The sequence below is a fragment of the Monomorium pharaonis genome, chromosome 4 (genome assembly GCF_013373865.1).
Source record: "Monomorium pharaonis isolate MP-MQ-018 chromosome 4, ASM1337386v2, whole genome shotgun sequence".
Lineage (NCBI taxonomy): Eukaryota > Metazoa > Arthropoda > Insecta > Hymenoptera > Formicidae > Monomorium > Monomorium pharaonis.
The window spans coordinates 4,138,763-4,163,122 of NC_050470.1; the positions used below are offsets into that span (position 1 = coordinate 4,138,763).

Here is a 24,360-nt window from a genome sequence, read left to right on the forward strand (position 1 = left end):
AATAATAATAATAATAGCGATTTAAGTAGAGCATAAACAGACGGAGAGCGTATAGGTGCGACACGGGGTTTGAAGTGAATATTAGAGAGACCACAAGTTTTCGGACCCCATCCCCAAAACAACCTGTACAATACAAAAAACTGATATTATTATTGATTATTAATACTATATATTATATATATTATATATATATATATATACAGGGTGTTTCAAAAGAGTTTATAACTGCTCCAACGGGCTGTACCATCAATTCTTGTCTAACTTGACATAAACACAATTAAATAAATATATAGATTAGCAAGATGCTCTAATACATTATCACCTTTTAAAACGAAAGCTTTTAATTTATATTAATTAAATTAGCATCCAATTGAATTCACTATTAGAAATAATAATTTTTGAGATGTTTTATTATTTCTTTACTAATATTCTGAAAAAATAATGAAATTTATACAAAAAAATTTACTATTTTTTCCATAATTTTACTATTTTTTAAATATTTAAGACCTAAATTGTTTTGATAAAAAATAAAATAAACGTTACTATATAACTTATTTTTATTTTTGTAATTAATCAATTTTTGTTTTAATCGAGCATCATGAAATTACATTCAGACGTTTAGATGGTACAGGCACGTTGAAAATGGTTTTAACAATTTTTTATCCACTCTGTTGACGAGCGAGCCAGCGAGCGAAAGAACGAGAGAACAAGAGAGCGAAAGAGTGAGCGAAAGAGAGAGAGAGAGAGAGAGAGAGAGAGAGAGAGAGAGAGAGAGAGAGAGAGAGAGAGAGAGAGAGAGAGAGAAAGAGGATAAGTACAGAGAAGTAGGATTTTATCTTAACTGTATGTGAAACAAATCGCGCAGAGTTAAAATACAGTTAAACAATGACTGTTCGTATGCATATAAGAGTGCGTGCGAGAGCGTACATAAATATTATCTATAGATCTATTTGTGATAGGCACCACATGTGCAGAATTCAGTATTATTTTGCAGATGATTGGAAAAAAAAACGGTCGGCACGTTTTCTTTTTCAATTAACGTTTTTGTTGTTTGTAGACACCCCTTTAGCATACTAAACATTAAGAGAACTTTCTCCGATCGCGATGTTTATCGTCTCTCGTCTTGCAAGAGGCGACGCGCAAAGCTTTAAAGGAGGGAGAAAATGAGAATATCCTAAGAGCGAAAGAGTGAGAGAAAAGAAAAGAGCGGCGAGGGAGAGAGAGAGAGAGAGAGAGAGAGAGAGAGAGAGAGAGAGAGAGAGAGAGAAGTGTAAGAGTGCGTGTAAAAGAAATAGGAGACAGCAGGGGGACATATAGGCACAGAGGCACGGAAAAAAGGAGCATTATCATTGTCGCATAGGGTGTGGATAGAGAGACGCGATATCGATTGGTTACTTTATTATAGCAAAAGGATAATATATGTTAAATATAAATAACGCATTTTATTAATTAACTTTATTAAGGAGACGGGAAAGTAAAAGTCGTTTTTATAAATGAAGCAAAGAAATGCATGTAGTTTTGTTAATATAATTTATTATTTATCTTATAATATTATATAATTGTTATTATTTTTTATTATGGTTATTCACTTATTAATTTTTTAATTTTTTTCTCGAAGAAGCTAATTGATTTTGATTCTGTAATATGACACGCTCGAAACAGATATAACAAAAAATTAGAGAATGGAAAGTACTCTCTCACCCGTATTTATTCTACCGGACTATCATCTTTTTCGATCATTGGAGCATTTCTTATAAGGAAGAAACTTCGTAAGGTTTTCTGCACAATATCCGCATAACGCGTTATGTCACGTTATATAATAATCTTAAATTTATAACTACATGCAACGTTAGCTTATCAACATTTTTTAAATCAAAACTAGTTATCTTCTTCGAAAAAGGAAATAAAATATTAATAAATAAGTGGTGACTATCGTAGAAAATAATGACGATATCATACACATTTAAATAATAAATAATAAATGATAAATTATATTAACGAAATAACAAACTTTTTATTTAAAGTATTTATAAAATTGGCATTATATACTTACTAGAGCCCCCTAATAAATTGTATTGTTTTACTTGTGTTAAAATGTGTATTAAGATCGGTATATCTTAACGAGTGAATGAACAGCCAATACATAAGAAATTGTTTAATCCATTTGGTTTAACTTTTATTCGCTCGCACAGTTATACGTTCGAAAAATTGACGCTTCCTGCGGTAATAGTAATTGCAATTCTTATTTATTAATTATGCAAAATTAGTAATAAAATATAATTTATTATTAAAATTACAAGTTATTATTTTAAAAAGTATGAAATTAAACGTTGACACGAATATTAGAATTATATGTTTTATTGGACGTTTTAAATAATGCTGTGCCATTATTTTCATTCACAGGATGTTAGAAAAATGAGACTCGTAACATGCACAAGTAGTTTACTCACAACATAATAAAGAACTACTTCTAATGAAATCAATTTTTCAAACTACATTAATTGCATATTTTACTTGATTCAGTGTGTGTGAATACGTGTCTTCTAAATTCTGAATCCATCTTTTAACTTATACTAAATTCATATATTTTGTATCGCGTCGCAGGGATATTTGTAAGTTTATAAACCCTTTTATAAAAACTCTAATTCTTTTATGCATAAAAAGACTGTCTCATGAAAAGATGGGACAGTCTTTTTATTTTATAAAAAAAGAGATTAAAATATTTATAAAAGGGATACGAGATAGGTATTGGTACTGATTGACGACTGAAGAATGTTTTATTTTTCTGGAACTTCGCTGTCAGCGGAGTCACCATTTTAGTTCCTACAGTTACAATGATAACTAATACAACTTTCCAGTAACTAAAAAGAAACAGGAATAGTATTATCTTACTTATTGAATAAAATAAAGAGACGAACTGAAAGAAAAAGGAGAGAATGAGAGATTGTAAGAGAGAAAGAAAGAGAGAGAGAGAGAGAGAGAGAGAGAGAGAGAGAGAGAAAGAGAGAGAGAGAGAAACAAAAGGATATGCCTCCGTAAAAGATTATTTTTAATTTTGTGTAATCTACAATTGTACATAAGATCAGAGATAAACGCGCTGTCGATTATTTATGCGTAATATATAGGTATACATACTTATATATATACATATTATACATATACGTATATTTATCGATAATTGTGCGTCGCGAGCATTGTTCTTCGAATACAATCTTTGATCGAATGAGCATTGAGAGGCGGGAAATAAAACACAGACGATAAAATAGGCACATTGTAAGAACGTGCGATTTCTGCGTTGCAATTATGTAAAACTGCAACACTTGATATTCTTACATAATATCTTAATAGCATTGTTGCTCTTAAGTGGGTCAACAACGATCAAAGTATCACACGCAAACCTTGTCTAAAATTTGATTTAATCTTGATATAGTTACGGATTTTCCCGCCGAATACAAATCGAATGGAAAGTGCATTGTGTTGTACATGCGGTCGCTGGAAGATGGCGTTGAAATACGCTCTCGGGGAATCCCATGGACTTCTTCTCCTTCGGAAAGGATTTACCAACCGGCGGCACATTTGAACAGCTTGAAGTTGTCGAGTTACCGATAGTCCGTACGAAACTTATTTCCTATCGTTGGTTTCCGCGACCGTTACTCTTCGTAGGAAAGATTACCTTTCCCAAATGATTATTTCTTTTTTTAGCACATTTTTCATTTTTCATTCGATGAATTATGATGCATCATTACCGACGCAGAAATCGCCGTTTTGAAATCTCATCAAGAACTCCATACTGTATAAAGAAACAGAAACCGGAAAACGAGAACAAATGAAATAGTTACTTGCATCGGTTGTGCTGTCACGTAGTTCCTAAATCGCCCTAGCCTCGCCCCGAGCGCATGATAAAATAACATACGGATGAATGAATGAACGAACGTATAAGATTTATTATTTCGAAGTACGGTATAAACGATACACTGTTCTTTTCGTTCCTGCGTAAATTTTTATGGAGATTATGATTATTATTAATTTTTCTATTGTATTGTTTTAAAGCCTAGAATTAAATGTAGCGAAATCTTATTAATTTCTCAGTCTCCTGTTGTAATCATATCTATGGATATTTACAATTCAATATTTTTATGGATATTTTTATTTTTTAAATAGGCTTTTGCCTTCAAATCGTTGTCAAATCTTTTGTTAATTGTTACACTTTTTATTGTCTGATTATTAATAATTAATTGTCCGGGAAAAAATAAAAAAATATACAATCATAAATAATTGAGAAAAGAATTTCTAACACTGCGTGATTTTAATAAAAATAAATAGATAGATTTTTATGCATATTTAATTGTACAAAAATTTTTTTATGAATAACTAGGCATACACCCTTCGGCACAAATGCGTTTACGAATGTCGTATTTGGCATGTTCGTGAGAATGAAAAAGAAAGCACAAAGACTGGTATTCTTATTTCGCTTTTAGGGACGATTTAAGTAAAAGCGTCTGTCATACGCGAATTAACGTGTCGAGAGGACGCTTTTAGCTAGAGCTGTCTCCCCAAAAGCGTGGTATAACCGACGTAAAGAGCGACGCGCTTGTACAACTATATATACCGTTTCTCGTAAGAAGCGGAATATGTAGATACTGGTGGATCGTATTTTACCGTACGACGAAAGAGAAGTGAATGGAACGAAGAGATCGAGGTTGTGTGAAAGAGAGAATGAGAGAACGGTGTGTGATATGAGCTGCATTGAGAGCCATGAAAAAGTGGATAGAGCGTGTGACAACTATAGTGCGTGCGATACACGATACGAATGAGAAATTATAGAAAAACGAGGGAAAAAAAGAGAAAAAGGGATCTCGATTACAGAAGCAGCACACATCGCAGATTATAATATAACGATATATTTATACTAATTACAATTGTACCATAACGATTATAATACTACTTATTATATTATACAGAGCCGTCGCCACCCAGTATATTTTTTACAGGTTTACATTGTATTACAGTTTATAAAGTTTGATATACAATAAAAAAAGGAACGATTACCTAAGCGCAGCGCGCGTCCGCGGCGACAGCCGGCGCGTCCCGTCTATTTATAGGGTGGGAACAGCCGAACGATTAAGACGCCGCGACGCGCACTGCGTCACGCTATAACTACAATACTTCCGAGTGTTGGAAGATCGACGCCACACGAGAGAACGAGATGATAAGTCGCGGTACGTTATCGCGATCAAGATAATCGGTTATTCATTCGGCCGGAGGGTGTTTCGACGGTGTCGGAACGGAGCTTTTACCTTCGGAAGAATGTGCATCTCAATTAAAGCCTGCATCAGACTGCGCATTCGAGATTGAGTATTATAAACTGAGAGAGTGCATTAGAATTCAATCAGTCAGAACGTAACAGATTAAAATTAAACTTATTTGATTGGGTGACTTCTAATCTTTAATTCGCAATCCTCAATCTCGAATACATAAGTCTGAGGCTTAACGGCTATTAATTTTAGAAAAAAAGCACAAATCATTCGATTTTGACAGTCGAGACAGTAAAGAGACAAATGAGAGAATCTGCTCTTGTTAGCTGACCTTTTACAAATAAATGATATTTCCTTTTTTCGTGGAGAGGAACTTGAAGAAAAAAAGAATGATATGTAAGCTTCAAAGGAACACTGATGGACACACGTTCCACGCGATTGGCTTTGAGCTTCCAACACCCGCGCCGATAATGAGTAAATGAACGCTACATAACTTGTGATACGTTTACCGCTGGTTACTACAGAGACTTCCTAGCCGATCCTACGACAGGCTCGGCACCACTAGTTCACTCACGCACACGACTCAACGTTTATACGGATTTATTATTACAGATTTATTGATTACTGTCGAATTATTACGTATAACGGTAATTAAATTAGGTGAGATATACTTAAACGGAGAGACTACAATGTGAAAACAGGAAACAATTATATGGTGTGAATGCGCACACGAGGCTAGGACGAGGCTAGCTACCTAAACCCCACGTTCATTCTTTGGATTACATGTAACATGCTGATTATACACACACATATACATACACACACATACACACACATTCATGTGCAAACACACAGATCCAATCGTATTCACTCTAAACCCTAATAAAATCTGTACATACCATTGCAATATCGTCGTATTTCTTTCCATCCCCGCACAGTAAAAACATTTTGCATTTATGCTAAATTCTCCCTCCTTTCCGATCCTTGTTCAAATTTTTGTGTTAAATTTTTAAAAAATTTCCGAGTATTTATATAAATATGATTGTCATTTTATTTTAAATTGATATATCTTATTGTGTATTTAAATAATATCATTTATGGGGGTAAGTGTAAACAAATAACAAAACTATAGTTTTAAAATGTAAATTTTTAGAAAAATAAAATGAGTTAAGTTAACGTGTTAATTATTACAAATATTGATTTTAGAGAAGAAATTTTACAATTTATTTTCAAATTAATTATGTCAAAGTGTTACATTTTTTGTGTTAATTTTTTACATAATATTAGTATTACTTTTTGATATATTTCGTATTAAATGTGAGTGGGACATAAAATGTTACATTTAATGTAAATTTTTTAACTATATATTATTGCAAAAAAATTAAATTAATTAAATTAAAATATGTTAATGTTTTTAATTTATATAGTTCTATAATGGACTCTAGATGTGTTCCTGCCTGGATGCCTCACTGGCATCCGAGTTGAAGTGCTAAGTATATTTGTTATGATTTCATGTAATACGATTTAATGTTCTTCCGATATCGGTCAAGTCACAACAGGATCACCTATAGAGCGAAGTGTACAACGGAGATAACTCGAAATTGCCTCTCTGCTCACCTGCCGTCTTCCTTCCCCCCTTTCGACCCAAGGAACGCAGCCGAGAAGGATCAGCTAAATGGTCGATACCTATGCATAGCTGCGGGTAACCGGTTGTCACTCAGATTGATGAGCAGTCGAAGCAGTTTCGAAGCAAATTATTGTTATTCTGATTACATAATAAGTTGAAGGATTAAGGGTCGGGGACGGAAAAGGGGGAAGGGAAAAGAGGCAGGGGAAGGAGGACTGACGACGCGATAGAACGAGAGTAACCTTTGGTGCTTGAGAAAGGTAGAGAGGGTGTATAAGTTTAAAGAAGGATGAACGAAGGGAGGATCTGGAGTGCGAATAAAGGAGAGAGAAGAGAGAAAGAAAGAAGGCTTAAAAGAGGCTCGAAAGAAAGAAAGAAAGAGAGAGGGAGAAAGAGAGAGATAGGGATAGAGAGACTGAATCTGAAGGAGTGGAAGCATAATTCCGAGGGGGCTTGGGCCAGGAAGGCCGGTTCCGCGAATTCGCGTAATCGATTCCGTCATGTCGCGGACCACCCGGGTACGGTCCTAATAAATAAGTAATACGTCGGTTGTGAACCGAAAGATCGGGATTCCGCGGAGGGAGGCGGCGCGGTCCCCGGTATGCATTGTTTAACGTGTGTTATGTGCATAAACGCGCGCGAGCGCGATCTCTCTCTTTCACCTCTTTCGTTTACTTACACACAAGCATGCACACGCACACAATTTCCTCCTGCCTACACTTTTAAGTGATGTACTACTCGGAACGAAGCGTGCGCTATGCGCCCTCGTTGAGCTTATTGGGACACGTCGAATTTAATAGTTATCATCATGGACGTTACTGAAACACGTTATTGTGTGTGACGTTATTGTGCAATTGGAAAGCTTTGTATTATGCAATTATTTTCCGCTTAAATAAAATAATAATTTTTTTACGCAACTTTTAAACGTATTTGCGGACACATCGTCGACATGATATATTAGACACGAAATGTAAATCAGTAATTGTGTTAGAAACGATCGTGCGACTAGCGAAATGGTAATCGATAGGGATTCGGAAACTTGTTGGGAAATCCTAATTGATTCGTTGCCAGATAACTTTCACATATCGGGGACCAATATGCCGCCGACGCAAACGCGAGGATAACGGGCCGAGGGAGGAGCGATGTGACATATCACGCGCGCGTGTATTCGCTCGAATTTCTACGGTCTTTGCAACTTTGCTCTCGAACTATTTTGAAGACACTATAAATACATGCATGCCACAATATACGGCAAGTGCTCGCCCAGCCGGCAAACATGCCGTATCTGGCCTACCGCTTTAAGTAAAATTGGCCGCGCAACGAGAAATTGCAACTTATTGCGTGCATATACACACACGCACGCGCGCGCGCGTACCCACCCACACACACACACACACACACACATATGCATTGCGTTCACAGCTGTTGTCGAAGGACCTATGGTGAACGAGGTTTAAATTAAATGTTTAATTATTTAAATAATGAATACTTTGCAGTAAATTTTTAAAAAGAGTTTTACTTTGGTCGAGAAGAAAAGCCAAGTTGCCCATTCAAATTCATCGCGTGGGAGTGTTTTTATTTCCCTGTTGCGAAATAAAGTTTACTGGCGAATTTACTTGTAACTTCTTATGTCTGAAAGATGTATCTATACACACGTTTTTTAATGCTTTTCCAATTATGCTTCTCGATAAAGAAACGTTTTACGTGTTAATTTTAGTTAAACAAATTAGAGAGAAATATTTATTGTGAACTATCCTCTGAGAGAGAATCGTACTCTAAAAGGCTGACCGAGTCACTGTCTCTTAGTGCTATAAGAACAATAATTATCACGGTGCATAATGCAGACGTTGCTCTTAACAGTCCAATGCGCACGGTAACGGTAATTAATAAAAAGCGTTAAATAAGTATTGCAGAAACATTCATCGAAAGAGAATCGGCAGTAAGAAAGAAAAACTTAAATTTATACTAAGAATAATAAATATTGAGATAAAAAATATATGCACATACACTGTATAATTGCTGGATTAATTTACTTACAAAATAAATAGAACATAATGGGTTTTGGATAATGTTAAAAAAAGACGATTTCTTTTATTACTTTTTTACGTGTATTACGTGTGACATTTCTAGATGTAATCTGCCCTGGTTACATCTTGAATATTTAAAATGCAGAAATTACATTTTTTTTTGGTTACGATCCTAGATTATTCATTGTCTAAATTCTCATCTGCTGCGTATATACACACACAAATGTTTTAAATAAGATCTAAGGTTGTCACGTGACACTTGATACTCTTGAACACGTGTAACACTTGGAAGGTGTCGGCAAGTCCTTTGCCATAGTCAGTATTACGAGGTAGGAAACACCTAAGGCAGGGTAGATCTTCACGCTGCAGAAAACAGGGGGAACCGAGGAGAGGAGCGAGCTATTCGAGCAAGTTAGGCTCGATAAACAGGTGGATCATCGAAGCCGACATTCGAGGCTCTTCCAATCGAGCGATGAAGCGAATAATGCATACAAGCCTCGAGATGAGGGGAAATGTTTCGTATAAGCAAATCCCAATAAACGCATTTTCGGCTTTTTCACTCGAAGGGACTGGTGAAGTGCGACAAAAATAGAGTACTTGTAAATAACATGAGAATATATGTTTAAGATTTTATTATAGTTTTGCGTGGCTATATTGAAATATCGGAAAAAATATATTTTAAAGTCTAAATAAGTATGAGTATAGATATAAATGCAAAAATAATTAAACAACATGATTGCTCGTTATGATAATTTATTATACATGTATAAATATACAAGTAAATATTATAAAACATGTATAATTTTTGCGATAAAATCTTTGACAAGTAATACTACGACAAACTTTCTCAATTTGTCTCAGTTTACACGTAATAGTATTTTACAATCCTTTCTTTCTTTGCTAATGAGATTTTTTAATCGATTAAACAATTTTTGTGGTGACTTCGGAAACGCATGCAAGATGTTTCACAGACGGTGTTAAATTTAGAAATTTCGCACGACAGCATTAGCCACGGCGATCTTTGTTCTTCGTTTTGCGGTTAGAAGTCTCGTATTTCACTGTTTTCTGACCTGCGAGGTAGTCTTTGATTTTCTGCACCTACGTATCGAAAAATCTGCCCTCATATTTCAATCTTACTGATCGTAAAACACAAGACGCCAGTTACTCTCTTGAATTTTTTCTGCAGTTTCTTTTTGCTATTTATTTAAGTGTAAAGAGAAGAGATTAAAAAAAAGTGAATTTTACAATTTTATGAGCGACTTTTATTGTATGATTATTCAGTTGGTTTTATATGCAATATCAATGCATAATTTATCATATTAATGAACTAGAAGGCAACATTATTATGATGAGAGAGAATTTGTCAAACTTGCGTGTTAGAAGATACCATGTAATTCGTTATTGCATTCCGGTACTTAACAATAACGTCGATAAGAACCGTATATTTGGCATAATGCCCGACATTTTTGCTCGTAAAAGTATTTTTTATTTGACGCTGAATCGACTAGTGGGCCAACATAGGGCTGCGCATTCAATGGAAATTTATGCGCGGGCCCCGCCCCCTCTTTCTCGCAGAAGGCCGAGAGAACTCGGTCGATGGATACAGGCGCCAGCCTCGCAGACTCTATCTGGGCCTTTTACGAGCATCCAATTGCCTCCCTTTCGTCCAACAGCGGTATACAAAAATCGTAAGTTGCTAAATCCATAAAATTCAATATGATTTTAAAAATTGAATTAACAAGATAATTCTAAGTGTCAAGACTGGTCGAAACAGGCTACCAGTTTGTTGGTAAAATTCGAATAATTCCCGCTTAAAAATTTTTCGAATAGTTAAATTTAATTAAATAAGAATGAAAGAAAATCTTTAAATATAAGTAGGTTATAAATTCGAAATTATTAAAGACACATTACAACCAAAGAGCATATTAATGTCATATTTTGGAGTTAACGGTAATGAGTAACATTTGCGAAGACAATGTTTCGTTAGCTCAGGCTAACAAGCACCGAACGCCTACTAACCCTTGGCTCTACGAGAAATGAGAGAAGGATCTCTCCTCTCACTATCATTCTGAAGGCGATTAGCAATGCCGTTTTTGGAAATAAACCTTTTAAATACGAAACGGCCACGCCGTCGTCGAACGTCTTTTCGCCGCCGCGGCGGCGGCAATGGCGTCCCGCGGGTCCAGACCTGGGCTCGAGCCCCGACAAAAATGACTGCCAAAAAAGGCCCAACTTCATGAAGTCGGACCGTCACTCATCGCGGCGAATTGGCTTCCACCGCGCAACAATGTAGCACGATGTGTGCATAACGATGCCCCGCACGAACACCAACGCAGGCCGGTCGGTCGAGGGCGAGCACGTGGTGGGCGCGCGCGTGTGCGTGCGTGCGTGCGTGCGCGCGTACGCATACACGCGGCGCGTCGGGTCGCCTTGCACATCGGCACACCGCGCGATCGAGCCTACCCCGCACGGGAGTAAAGGTTTTACCGATGGCGTACGCCCATACGCACGTAGCATGTAGGCAGAGGTTCCCACACCGCAGGCCATGATTTATTGGCCTGCCACTCGCCAGACCTGCTGTCATCATCGTCCCATGGTTGGTCCATGATACAGCGCGCCGTGCCGTATATAACTTCCCTCTATGCACGATCTCTTCGCGTCATATCGGCTCCTTCTTTCCTCGCGCCCCGTTGATACAGGAAGGCCGTTTGCTGCGCCACACCGCGCCTCACCGACTCCCCTCTAGTCCGCGTCCACCTTGTTTTACCTTAACCAGCCGATACCCACCGCTGTACGAAGCCGACAATCACCTTCTTTCTCATCGGGAAAGATGCTGCCCGATGTGGGAGGTGCAAATTTTGCAAACTCGATCTGGATGTCATTACCGCGCGTTGTGTTTCCGAGATTTACGATTAATCTTACTCTCCTAAAAAGATGACGTATTCATGAAGATTGAAAGGCAACTGCAGATAGAAATTAAACTAGGAAGGAAATCTTCTGAAGAAGTAATGTGTTTGCGAAGATTAAAAGACAAACGTGAAAAGGAAATCAAACTGACGAGATGAAAGAAATGATTATTTACTTAAAGCTATCGCATTCAAGGGAAACACGTATACACATAAATGCATATACAGAACAGTGTTTAAAAAGATACAGAATATATGTGTAACTATAGTAGAAATGTATTTCAAAAGAATCAACATCAAGTAATAACAAAATAATTAAATTTCTTGCATCTATAGCAGATTCATTCAAGAATGAAAAAGAGAAGATGGTCCGATAATAAATTTCGATCCAGACAATCAAAAAATGCTGCATATAACATTGACAGACGGCGTATAGATTTTATTAATATTTCTCGCAAAGAGTTGTGGATCGGGTCCGTAATTTTCCAAAACATGCAGACAACACCCAAGCTTGCGAAAGGGTAACAGGCTAGATGAAGAGGTCATCAGGCGAGTTAGAAGAAAGATGAGGAGCAGGGAGAAACAGGGTTTCTATGAAAATAAGCGGGAGGGCAAACGCGGAACGTCGTCCGATTAGGAATTGAGAGGGGTTACTTCGTTTCGTCGGCGTGGTTTCCCAGACGGCGGCGGTGGCGGCGGCGGCGGCGGCGGCGGCGGCGGCAGTGACGGTGGTGGCGACGGTAGTTCGCTCGCTCGTTCGGCACACAGTCGAACTCCTTCGCCACTGAACGACGGACGGTTCGTCGTCGCCGTCGTCGTCCTTATCCACGAGAGACCGGGGACCATCTCTTGGTGCGATCACCATGTCGTGCGTCATGATCGGCATCCTGATGATACTCGCGTCGATCGCGCGCATTTGCGCGGGCTGCCCGTTCTGCGCCAGGCAACAATTGCAGCAGTTGCAGCTGCAGCGTTCGCAGTCGCAGCAATTTTACCGGACGATCGGCAGCCCGAGACCGTTCGGTGTCGACAGGCCGAACCGCGTTCAGGAGTTCAACCGAACCGGCGTGTTGCACCCCGAGTACCAAATACCGGCGACCATCAGGCCCGGCAACGTGTCTCAGTGAGTATTTAGTGTGTTGCTACGTCAACTTTGCCGCGAGGCTTCTTCTCACGTTACCGTCCGTTTGACGGGAGAGACTTAGACTTACGGCAACGAGAGAAAGTCCCCGATACCGCACTACCGTTGCATTGGCCGCGGTGTCGATTCCTCGTTCGCCATTTAATTATCCGAGAAGAGACCGCTGGTATGTTTAGTTCGGATAATTATAACACCGCACTGTCGCAAAAATGTTCGATCGATCGGTAGTTGAATTCGACATGATCTCTACACATGATAAAGATGCCTTGTGTTTTTTTAAGGTCAAGGTTATCATCAAATTTTAATTTGGAATTAATTTATCATCAATGAGACTTTAAACATTGTTATGATTCATTAATTTATATTTCTTCTGTTCTTTAATTAGAAATTTGATGAATTTGTTAAATGGATTTTATTTTTTTACAGTTTTTCCAGGTTTTGCTGACGAATTATTTTGTTGGAGTATTTTTCCGATTTTTTAAATTTTTGTACAATATTATTTATAATTTTTGATTTGATTAAAATTTTGATTTGCAGTCAAGTTTCTAATTGATTAACAATTAATGATCGAGACATTCAAAATTGGAAATTCAAATAATCTTTTTTCGCTACGACTGCGCGCTCGCAACAACAGATCGCGCAGCAACAGTCACGCTTTTTCACTTCCAGTAAATACGGCAAAATTAGCGCACGCAATTGCAGCTGTGTGAGCTGCGCGCGTATGCCCCTAGTCGACGGGAAATATTTAAGTAACTATTTTTGCGTGCGTAAATTGTTTGCTCAATACGGGCAACGGCGGAACCGCGAACGTTTACAGCAACATTACACCTCGCGTGCCGCGTTTCGTCAACCATGAGCGGACGGTCGTCCGCGTAATTCGATGCATATTTTGCATACGCACCAATCGATTCGATACGTTCGACTTATATCGCGCACAATGGGTCATTTATAGGCGATTGAACTGCTCTCGTTCACTTAGCGAATGCAGTGAGATGTTATGTCGACATATGCGAAAAGAAGGACGAAAGCCAGTTGAATTGTAGAAGTCATATTGTCAGCTACTTTTACTTAGGAAAAGTTGCGAAAATATTTTTTCTTCTTTTTTACAAATTCATTACTGTTTCCTACGATGAATTTGTGGCAATTAGATATGATAAAGTCTTACAAGTTGCTTTCTATCATATGAGACAGGCGATGGAGAATAGATGAGAAACTGATTGGAGGACGTGGAGTCAGACTCGGAGTGAATAAACTCGTTAGACTTGTTTGATTCACTTTTATTTGTTTTAATTGTTTTAATTTGTTTTAATTTGTTTTAATTTATTATATGATAACAGTAAATTAATTTACTATACAATAATAGTAAATTAATTCTCCGACCAATAAATATTTTAAATATATAAATAAAGTAAAGATCGCCTATTCGGTCCACAGCGAATCTTGATGCTAAATATAATTTTTCTATTAATTTAATAATTTTCTATCAATTTTTCTATTAATTTATTATGCTTTATCATCTCATCATGATGATCATCAAAGAAGATCATATATTTGCTTATGTAGTCAGGTAGCCGCTTCAAGTTTCCGACGATAGGAGAAAACGGAGACTGCGCGCCGCCGTCTCCGTTTGACTGTTGCACGCCCGATGGAGACGGAGACGATAAAATTTGGTTGCTCCGTTATTGTCCACGTGCTCACTTTACGCCTTCACAATGTGCGCCCGGTGTCTAATGGTCCGATCCGTCGCGACGCCACGCGTCATAAAATCCTCCTATCGGATGGTTTCCGCGAAACTCCGACTGAAGTTGAAGTACAGAATTACACGCTTCTCTCTCGGCATTCCGATTTTCAGTTTTGCGGATATTTATATACCTGAGTCTTGACGCTAATAAGAAAAGTCCTCGCAAACCGAGGACGCGCTGTTGAAGACAATATACAACGGCGTTTTCGATTTGATTTAGTACGCTCGCATTGTCGAAGAGCCTTGACGAGTGACACTCACGTGAAACGAGAGATTTGTGCGGCCACATTTCGCAGAATATCGCGCTGACGTCCTGCTCTCGAACCGAGACGGAGATTTAAAGAGGACAACAAATACTCGCGCGTTTCGGAAAAAATCATAAAATTTCGTAATGTTTAATCGGAGTAAAAATTATTACCACTCAGTGCTCGCATAGTGATGAACATTTCCTCGCATTATCAATAAAGCAAAATTATAATACTGCCGAATTTCGAGCATGTAGGATCATTAATAGATCCTACTTCCCCGTGCCTCGGATGTCTTTACGCGTGGTTACACGAAGGCGACAACACTCTCTGCGCACTAATATCACGAGCCACGAATTCTATTGTTAACCGATGTTTTTACGTCTGTCGGAAGTAAAATTCCAAAGTCAATCTCTTCTACTTACAGGTATTACTGAACGATTTCTGAAATTAAACTTAAGCTTGGAAAAAACATTTGACGTCTTTCTATCTTTTCTTAGTTTCGATCTGTTTTCAATTGTTTGTAATCCAAGGAAATGTGTTATTTTAATCGAAGACTCGAAATCGACCAAGTTGTCTGTCACTCTACACCTTCGGACTTTTTTTTTAATAATACGACTTGATAATCGGAAAATTAAAACGTAACCTTTCAACTCCACCGTTCTTATCGATGTTATCGTCATTCTCGTCGGTCGTTGTCGCACCTTCCGCAGGGTCGCTCTCCTCGCGCGTCAGGATGAAGAGGATCCTACCTATCTCGGTCGCGACTTTCCATGAAACTTGCGGCAGACTCGCGACAAAAGAGAGGGAGAGAACAGACCGTCTAACAGAATCAATTCGGGGTTCTTCCCGTCTCTCCTCCCCTTCTCACTCTCTCTCTTTCTTTCTGCTTCGTGTTCAAGATGACTTCACGAATGCCGGATTTAGACCACGGGGGTCGTGGCTGCGCGACCCCAGACGCCGCGACGCCGGCATTGTGCCCCGACGCTAATTTTACAATAGCTGTCTCACCGCCAGACGCGAGAAGAGCACGTGTGGCGGCTACAGCGACGGCGGCGTCTCGACGTTCCTAGCGAACGACGACGACGACGACGACGACGATGAAGAGGAGGAGGACGACGGCGGCGGTGGCGGTGGCAGTGACGCTCGGAAGCTAACGGGTTGAGCCGTGCGCGTTGTCGACATCGACGCAAAATAGAGGAAAAAAGAGGGCTGCTAACAGTGAGGAAGGGCATGCAGAAGAGCGGGGGCGGTACAGGATGAGCAGCTTTGTTGAGGCGTTAAGTTAACCAGTGTAATTTTTGAAAAGAAGAAAGAAAGAGGGAGACCGGAGGAATGGGGAGAAATAGAGAGAGAGAAAAAAAGAATTGTATCGAACCGATCAACATTGACTAAATATAACGGCGGCGGAATTTTGTGTGTGTGTGTGTGTGTGTGTGTAGCATATATATGTACATATGCGTATTGCGTGACTACGAGATTGCGGCGATTACCAGGTAATTATTTCAAACGATATCAACAACATCCGCCGCGCGCCACGGCGTTCTCCATCGGATTAACATTGCCGTTCCGCGCCGATTATGATAACGAGGGGCTTGCAAAACGATACTCGCGCCGCCGGATTAGATCGACGGGTCGGCACGACGTTTTTTGCGACAGTGTGCGCGATTAATGCGTGAAACCCGCCGTCGAAAACGGAGCGGAATCATATCGATCGGCGGAAAACGCTACGGTCTTCGCGCGGCCAATGTTTCAAATCGAGTATTTTTTCGCGAGCGATCGCTCGTCGTACACGCACTTCACATTTTCGTTCGTTTGCGTACGTTCTACGTGCCGCGAACACCAATATCAAACTGGATGCAGATGAAATTCTTCACAGGTTCTATTACCTGAACCCACGGGAAGGTCCACCTCTCACGTTACTCGTTAGCCCGTGCAGCGGTCCGATATCCTGGACGGTCAGTTACGTAGAACCGCCTGGAAACGATCAAGATACAGAAGGTATAAAATGCACGTGAAGTTCTACTTATTTAGCAAAACTGCAAACTGAAAGATACGATGAACAAAACGTTTTACTGTTCTGTCAATATGAGCGATTTAACGCCGGTTGAACTAACATTGTTTTGGTTTTAAACAAGACTTAAACATATGTGATATGTCTATCTTTATCCTTCTCTCTAAATAAAGATAGACACATATTTCAGTCTCACTTAAAATTAAAATGATGTTCGTGCCACCAAGACTTATAAACGTTTTGATTTTTAACGCAACCTGCCATTAAAAAAAAGATGTTTTTCTTAATTTACAGTTTTACTTCGTTAATATATAATCGGTCTTCCTTCTTTTTGTATCTATATTTTTGTTACATAATGTCTTATAATACTTGCAACTATTTCGAACGAAGATTGATTACTTGGCGTGTCCTAGAAAAAGAAATATGATATACTTCACAAAATAATAATTGTAGCCACACCTCGGGTGTGACGAAGGATAATCCGAGGGTATCCCTCGAGATGTCAAGTCACTCGAATGATTTCCAAATCAATTCACCACGTAGCGCAAACGCGATGGCCTGTAAAGACCCTGAAGCCGGGATCGCCTCTCTTCATGTACAAAGGCGCGGAGGACCAAAATTTCACGATACCAAAGACGCGGGCCGGTCTTTACTGGTTCGAGATCAAATCCATGGAACCCGCGGGACAGTCGCCAGGCACGGTACTCCTGTACGCGACCTCCAGCGCCCTGGACCACATATCGGACATGTACGTTAACGGAAAGGAGCATCGGCATCGCACGTTGAGATTTCAACAGCGACGAAGTAAACGGCGGCTCACGATATCCTGGGGCAAGAGGTATCAGTACATTGCGTTTACCACGTTCTGCGCTCGTTCCAAACATACGGGATATATTGGGAAACGATTTGTCTTTTTGAGTAAACGATAGGGACGCTGTTTTCCACAAGTTCGGAAACGAGTCTTTCTCGTACACGTTTGCATACGGTTGTGACGCAAATACGGAGATTTATTAAGCATTTCGCACGACGAATAAAGGATTCCAGGATTAGAATTATGGCGTGGCTTAGAATTTGGACAACCTTTATTGCCAAGGAGACAAAAATTTTCATAAACGCGACATAAATCGAATTATCGGAAATAAAACTTGAAATTTATTCTTAGCACGATCGTCACTCTAGACTTTCACGCGATATCGCAGCTAAGTCTCCCCTTTCCGATCGCAGTACGAAGCCCGTCTGTATCGATTTCGTTAGGGTCGCAATTTAGAGACGGAATGTTTGTTTTTTCAGCCATGTGGATCCTCACCTCTCGAACTACTGTTTAGCTGTCACTTCGGGCACGCAGCCGCATCCATCGACGCTCTGCGCCGCGCAGAACGTTCTGAAAGCTTATTCGCACTCGTCGCCGAGAACCGGCTCTTCCTCGAAGGAGCATTATCATCGGGGCGTTCCGGAGGGTCTGTACTGCGTGCGGCAGACCAAGCTGACGCTTCACAGGATGCGATACGACACTACGTACAACTTTACCCTATACGTGGTCGGTCTCCCGTCACACGTTAATCGAATTGATCGCTTGTAAAACCGCCCGGATCATACGCTCAGTTTGAAAAGAAGGCAGGCGATAGGCGCTCTTCCGTTTAGTTTTTGCACCGTGTTTATCTTTACGCGAGAATCGCATACGCAGTTTTGCATAACAGGGTGTAAAGATTATTAATTTCCGCAATCTCTCGTACGCGACGTGTCTATTTACGTCCTTTATATTTACAGTCTTTGATATTACAGATTGAGCGCTACGCAGAACACTTCGCGAATTATTCACTTACAATTTAATTCGGTCATTCGAAGAACACCAATAATTAAATTTTTGTCAAAATCGAGATATTTGATCGTTAAATTGGAAATTTGCAATTTTCTAATTGTGACCGAAGCTTAACTAATTGTAAACTTAGCTTTATTCTGAATTCCCTAATACCTCAGTTTGGACAGAAATTGACATGTGTAATTTTTCAAATAACCCATTCAATTGCTGTTAAGTTATCAGAGTGACATGTCAATTTGATAGGTGAACACTCGAAACAACGTCTCCAATCGAGTCGCAACCGACGCTATCAAGTTCAAGAAGACGCCGGAGCTGACGTTGCGAACTGGTCGTTACACCACGGCCAATCTGCGGAAGACTGACGGTTTCGTCAATTTTCGCTATCGTCCACCGGACAACACTTCAAGCACCTTTCACATACTCCCCTGCGGTGGAGGCATCGTGAAGGCGAAATTAAGCGGACAAGGAATACTGCGGGTAAAGCAGCCAGTGTTTACAGAAAGCAATGCGGATGCATCGACCGCAAGTTCGCGAAAGAGTCTATTAACAATTGACGCATGTCGCAAGCGATTGGTCATCGTCCTGTCATTAATCGGAATGCTTTCGCGACGGCGTCGGTACGCGTATACGTGTGTAAACGTGTCTCGTGTGATCGGCAGGAAAAAGAAGTGGTCGGATATGCCTCGTTGCGCGTACCTCCTCTACCCCCCGGTAAGATGTACACTCTACGTATATCGGCCACACCGCAGGAGCTGGTTCGAGTATCCACCATAAAAGTGCTGGCTACGCAGGAGTCGTCCACCATTTATCCGCAAGTATGTCAGAGTGTGCAAACTAATATTTTCTTCTATAACAATCGCGAACGATTTTGCTCTGTTCTATCTTCCCTGCACTTATCTTTTTAATACAGAAATAATATTTCTTGAAGGTGGAGATAGACTCGCCTAGTTGTATCGCACTATCGCCCTCTGAGAATTTACAAGAACTCACAGTCGTGTAAAATCATCATCGATCGATTTTCTCTTGCATTGTCAATATTAAATCCCAATTAACTGGAGCCTTGTCCGTTCGAAAAGCGAATTGGGCATTTTTTTACGCAGATACCGTCCAAGAACCCACCGCGGGAGTATCGATCTCTCAGAACGTGCCACGAAGTGACGATAGGCGTGGAATCGGCCGGTGCCGCGAAATATTGCATTCTGGTGAAGGAGCTGCGGAGTTCATCATCCTTGTCGAGTGTCACGACCGTGCCGGATCAGTGCGGACTCCATCGGCGTCGGCGGTCCGAGTACACGTTCGAGGTGTGCGAGGAGAAGCCAGACTCGCCGAAGGATCGGGCGCTGACGTTCACTCTGAGAAGACTGCAACCCGGCAAAGCTTATCTCCTGCAGGTCACGGCACAGTTGAAAGGCCAGTCCTTGTCCTATCCGCTGTTGGGTGTGCGCACACGACGTTCCTGCGTAACGTAATCCGCATGATTCCTATTAAACGAAGTGTAAGATCGACGCGACAGTAGTCTATAGAAGTACCGTTGGTGACTTCTATAGAACTGTCTGTCTTCTCATCAAATAATGTATATCACGAGAGAGACGTCTACAAGATTTCAAAGATTGGACGTGCAAGTAATTTATCTTAATAGTGACGCGAGTTTCAGAGATCTATCGGAGTAAGCAAATCGTGTCGATGTTTTATATAAATTTTTGTTAGGTTCTCAAATTTTATTTAGGTAAATACAAATGGCGACCATTTCCGAAACGAATTTCGCTCGATACATATCTCTTCTTTTATTTTCGCATGTGAACTATAATATTTTATCTCGGTATTTGCTTGCCAACAAATTGTGAGAATACTGAGCGCAATGTAAAAATAATACACGCGACGAAAAGTTACTTTTGGATTTATTTACGATCGGTCGCAGAGGCACAGACATCTAGTCTAGATTTTACGACACGTATCATACAAGTTTACATATACACACAAATAGAACACACAACCACATGCCTGACATCCGCGGTAAATGCGAATTGATCACAAGCGTACATCAACGTATACTTTGATATTTGTATAACGGTATGTATACATTTTTTATACATTTAAGTTTTTTTTATACGTATTCCTTTCATCCTAAATAAGTACAATGAATATTTTTGCCATTTTTACGACTATCTGTAGTTGCGATAGACAAACTCGAGAAAACGAATAAACAAAAATTTAGACAGACGAGTAATTATTATTCGCATAGGTTGGCGTGTACTTTCTTATTTGTAATAAGAAACTGCAAGGATCCTTCCCTGATTTACATATCGAATTGTATAATAACAGAAATATACAACTGCTGTCGCGTATTACGGTGAGCTAAGATTAGAATTCCACTTCGATGAGTCTACGGAGTCTTTCACCGGGCGAATTCGGCGGTTCCGCCTTCAGCAACGAGGACGCTTTGGCGAGATGGGTTTGTCTATCTTCGCCGGGACATGTCGCGAGCTCTCGTAAGATGACCGCCATGTAAAGCGTCAGACGAGCACCATACGGATCTAGTCGGTTTACTGTGTCCATGACGCGTTTGCACAACTCTGGCTTTCGTGGATCGGTCGCCGGCAGCAGTTGCATCAGCGAGTGGCTTACGGATATGCAATGCTGATGGCCAGGATGCAGTAGCACCGTAAGCCTAAACAAACGATTGGGTCCTCAAGTAATAGAAGATATAAATGCGTCTCGCAATTTTCGAGTATTTTACACAGTTTAATTATTTAATATCCACTAAAAATTAATGTAAATAAAGGGGAAGACCGAATGGAAAAATATAAAGCTCTACCGTGAAAGAAGAACGGACAGGGTATGCTCAGTTGCCTCCTTCATAACTTCCGTGACCTCTTCCTCCAGTCTATCCGTCAATAGCGCGACTTCTGCGGATGTCACTGTTCCTGGACACGTGTCACAGGACCAGTCAGTATTTGGATTTAAGGGATCGTTCGGCAGCATGAGTCCGTTTTTGCAGGGACAGTTCAGGGTACCTAAATGCGTGCCCAGTTCCGTAGGATCTGTGCAACGCTTGCAGTGGCAAGCAAAATATTTTGTGGCAAGGAGATGCTCCCTCCTGGCCCTCGTGGACCAAAGTGCGTGCGTGTACATCGTGCTCAAATGTTCTCCTCTGGAAATATAATTCGCAAAGTAGCAATAATAATAGATGTTTCACAAGAGAGACAAATAATTTTTTATGAGAAAAATAAATAAAACTATTAGATGTGTGCATAAATCCGTAAAGGTTCCTTACAAATAAAAACTCGTAAAAAAAATAAGTTACAAGATAAATTGTCAAGCTGAGAATTTTCATAAAGCAAGGCATTACTTTAAGCGATCGATAATATTGAGCATTTATAAGCTGCTTTATGCACACATCTGAACTGAGAGAAAAGATTACTTGACTTAAATAAATATGTGCATGTCTTTTTGTTTATAAATATTGCTTAACATAAAATAGTTTTAATACGCTGATAATTATACACCACACGTTAATAATAATATGTTTATTTCAATCAAGTAGTCTTTTCTCTCTAAATGTACCTTTTAATTGACGTGACCGAGTATACTGTGATACGCGGTCTGCCTTTGTTGTCGATACGAAAACTATGTCGAGTGTTCGCGATACAGGAGTGCTCCAAAAGAGACGCGTTCTCGTAAATTGCCATCGAGCCTTCCGGCGGCGCGGTCTCCAAGGCATTCACATCGATTAAGCCACAAATAATCGGCAGAACGTCCTTACAATCGGATGCCGTCGATAAAAACGGCCCGAGACGCTGGCTCATACTCAACACTTCATCGTAAGCCTCCGTGCCGGGTCCTCGCGACTCCACGTGACTCTGCAGATTGGCCAGAGATATCCAACGTCGTGATTTTGCGCGCCACAGTATCAATATACGAATTATTAAGAGCACCTCGCATCTACGGGCATAACGCAAAATTAATGACGTAAACGTCTAACGAGAAATGTTCTCGTCTTTAGAAATTTAACTTTTCGTGATGCGATCGTACGACTCAAATCGCGATTAAGCAAATTTTTCTCTCTTCTCATTAAACATCTCAGTATTTAGTTTTAAAAGTTATATAGTTTCTTACTATACTGAGAAAAAAAGTTGAAGTATTAGCAAACAAACGTTACTTGTGCCGTTTTCTTCGATATTTATCAATTATTAAAAAATTTAATCGTGAAAACGAAATACATTTCTGTAAAATATACCTCGTTCTTCTTATTAATTGATTTATTTGTTAGCGATGAAATTTTGTTTCGTTTTTAATTTAAAAGAAAGATTTGTTTTACGGAAAAATTTATGTCTCCCCAATAAATTTTTAAGTATCTCTCGATGCATAAAACTTGCATCGGGCAAAGTGCGCGATACCTGGGAACAATTCTGGCGCACGCAAGGAGACGGCACTCCTGCTGATGCCTCTTCTTATCGGACAGCCCTTTGCAATCGGACCGGCACACCGGCCAGCAACATCCACCGCATCTCGCGTCAACGTTGTTGCATTTTTCGCCGCAACCAACGCAGATTCGCTGATTCGCGTGAGTCGATGGCCCCCACACCAGAGGCGCCTCCGAAAGGATCACGTCTCCCGGCGACAGGTCCCTGGTCGCCAGCAAGTGACGTCCGAGCGCGGGGTCATGACCTATCTTCCAAGCGCCACACGTGGACTTGTGACGCGGCCAGTCCTGAGACTGGTGCGACTTGTCGCAGTAAAACTCTCGTTTGCAGTTGGCACACTTCAACGTGGCGTTCTTACCACACACTGGGCATACGCCGTGCCTCAAATCATCCTCCATGATTAATTAGCTTCCAAGATCATCAACCAATTGAATTTAAACTTTGCTCATCTAGGTCTCTGAAGTCCGAACATTAATTTAATTAATTTAGCCGCAAAGAGGAGAGTAAACTAAGAAGGGGTGAATTAAAATTGTGTATTTATGCACTATCAAAGTTCTTTCCTGAAGCTTACGCAGTATATTTGATACTTACAGTACATTAATTTGAGAGTCGAGAGAATGAAGTTATGTCAGATGATGAAAATGATATGTTTATTAAATTTTAATAATTTATTCAATTTTACTCCAACGATATAATTAGTCAGATTGAACTAATCGCGAGAACATCGTTCACTGGCCGGCAAACTTTAGCGTACTGAACAAACCGACATTTGCTAACGTGGCGGCCACGTTTAATTATAGATCGGACGGTCGTGTTACTATTTTCGTAGAACGAAGGGAATGGAGATTTTTCTACTATCGCACATGGTCTCATCGTACGTGCTAGTAAGCACGCCAATACATTCAAGAAATTTATGAATTTTTAAATTGTGGCATGTATTTTTAATTTTTTACGACAAGAATGGTTTGCTGAATTATTAAAAAAATTTAACTATTTATATAGATTTGAAAAGAATTTTGTTGAACCATCAAAATAATTATGTAGGACTCGAGCAAGGTTGCAAAAAGTTTTGGCATTCTTAGTAATTAATTTAAATGTTATACAAAATTATTTTGATGACCTAACAAAATTATTTTCAGCTGTATATCTATAACTAAACTT

At 39.8% G+C, this 24,360-nt stretch overlaps 2 protein-coding genes across 6 annotated transcripts; one reads left to right on the forward strand and one right to left on the reverse strand.

The window, feature by feature from the left end:
* Positions 1–12,543: 12,543 nt before the first annotated feature.
* Positions 12,544–20,993, forward strand: LOC105839501. Of its 5 annotated transcripts, none has more exons than XM_036285402.1 (7): positions 12,548–12,938; positions 16,822–16,943; positions 17,560–17,794; positions 18,247–18,493; positions 19,019–19,252; positions 19,435–19,590; positions 19,852–20,993. In XM_036285402.1, the coding sequence occupies exons 1-7, from the start codon at positions 12,679–12,681 to the stop codon at positions 20,242–20,244; spliced, it is 1,647 nt and encodes a 548-aa protein (XP_036141295.1). In that variant the 5' UTR covers positions 12,548–12,678; the 3' UTR covers positions 20,245–20,993. The 5 variants fall into 5 exon arrangements, with proteins under 5 accessions (XP_036141296.1, XP_036141295.1, XP_012541305.1 ...); XM_012685851.3 differs by having other exon boundaries at positions 17,500–17,794; positions 19,704–19,990; XM_012685849.3 differs by having other exon boundaries at positions 12,551–12,938; positions 17,500–17,794.
* LOC105839503 (SET domain-containing protein SmydA-8) lies at positions 20,473–24,175 on the reverse strand. The gene is made up of 5 exons (XM_012685852.3): positions 23,791–24,175; positions 23,173–23,656; positions 22,340–22,717; positions 21,591–21,926; positions 20,473–21,443 (listed from the first exon to the last, which is right to left on the reverse strand). The coding sequence occupies exons 2-5, from the start codon at positions 23,595–23,597 to the stop codon at positions 21,137–21,139; spliced, it is 1,446 nt and encodes a 481-aa protein (XP_012541306.1). The 5' UTR covers positions 23,598–23,656; positions 23,791–24,175; the 3' UTR covers positions 20,473–21,136.
* Positions 24,176–24,360: the final 185 nt, after the last annotated feature.

Coding starts and splice junctions, on each gene's coding strand:
- LOC105839501 (XM_012685849.3), top strand. CDS start 12,679: ATGTCGTGCGTCATGATCGGCATCCTGATGATACTCGCGTCGATCGCG. Junction 16,944..17,499: donor AAACGATCAAGATACAGAAG/GTATAAAATGCA, acceptor TTCACCACGTAG/CGCAAACGCGATGGCCTGTA. Junction 19,591..19,851: donor CGTCCACCATTTATCCGCAA/GTATGTCAGAGT, acceptor CCGTTCGAAAAG/CGAATTGGGCATTTTTTTAC.
- LOC105839503 (XM_012685852.3), bottom strand. CDS start 23,597: ATGGAGGATGATTTGAGGCACGGCGTATGCCCAGTGTGTGGTAAGAAC. Junction 22,718..23,172: donor TGCGCCAGAATTGTTCCCAG/GTATCGCGCACT, acceptor TTATGCCCGTAG/ATGCGAGGTGCTCTTAATAA. Junction 21,444..21,590: donor CTGTCCGTTCTTCTTTCACG/GTAGAGCTTTAT, acceptor TCGTTTGTTTAG/GCTTACGGTGCTACTGCATC.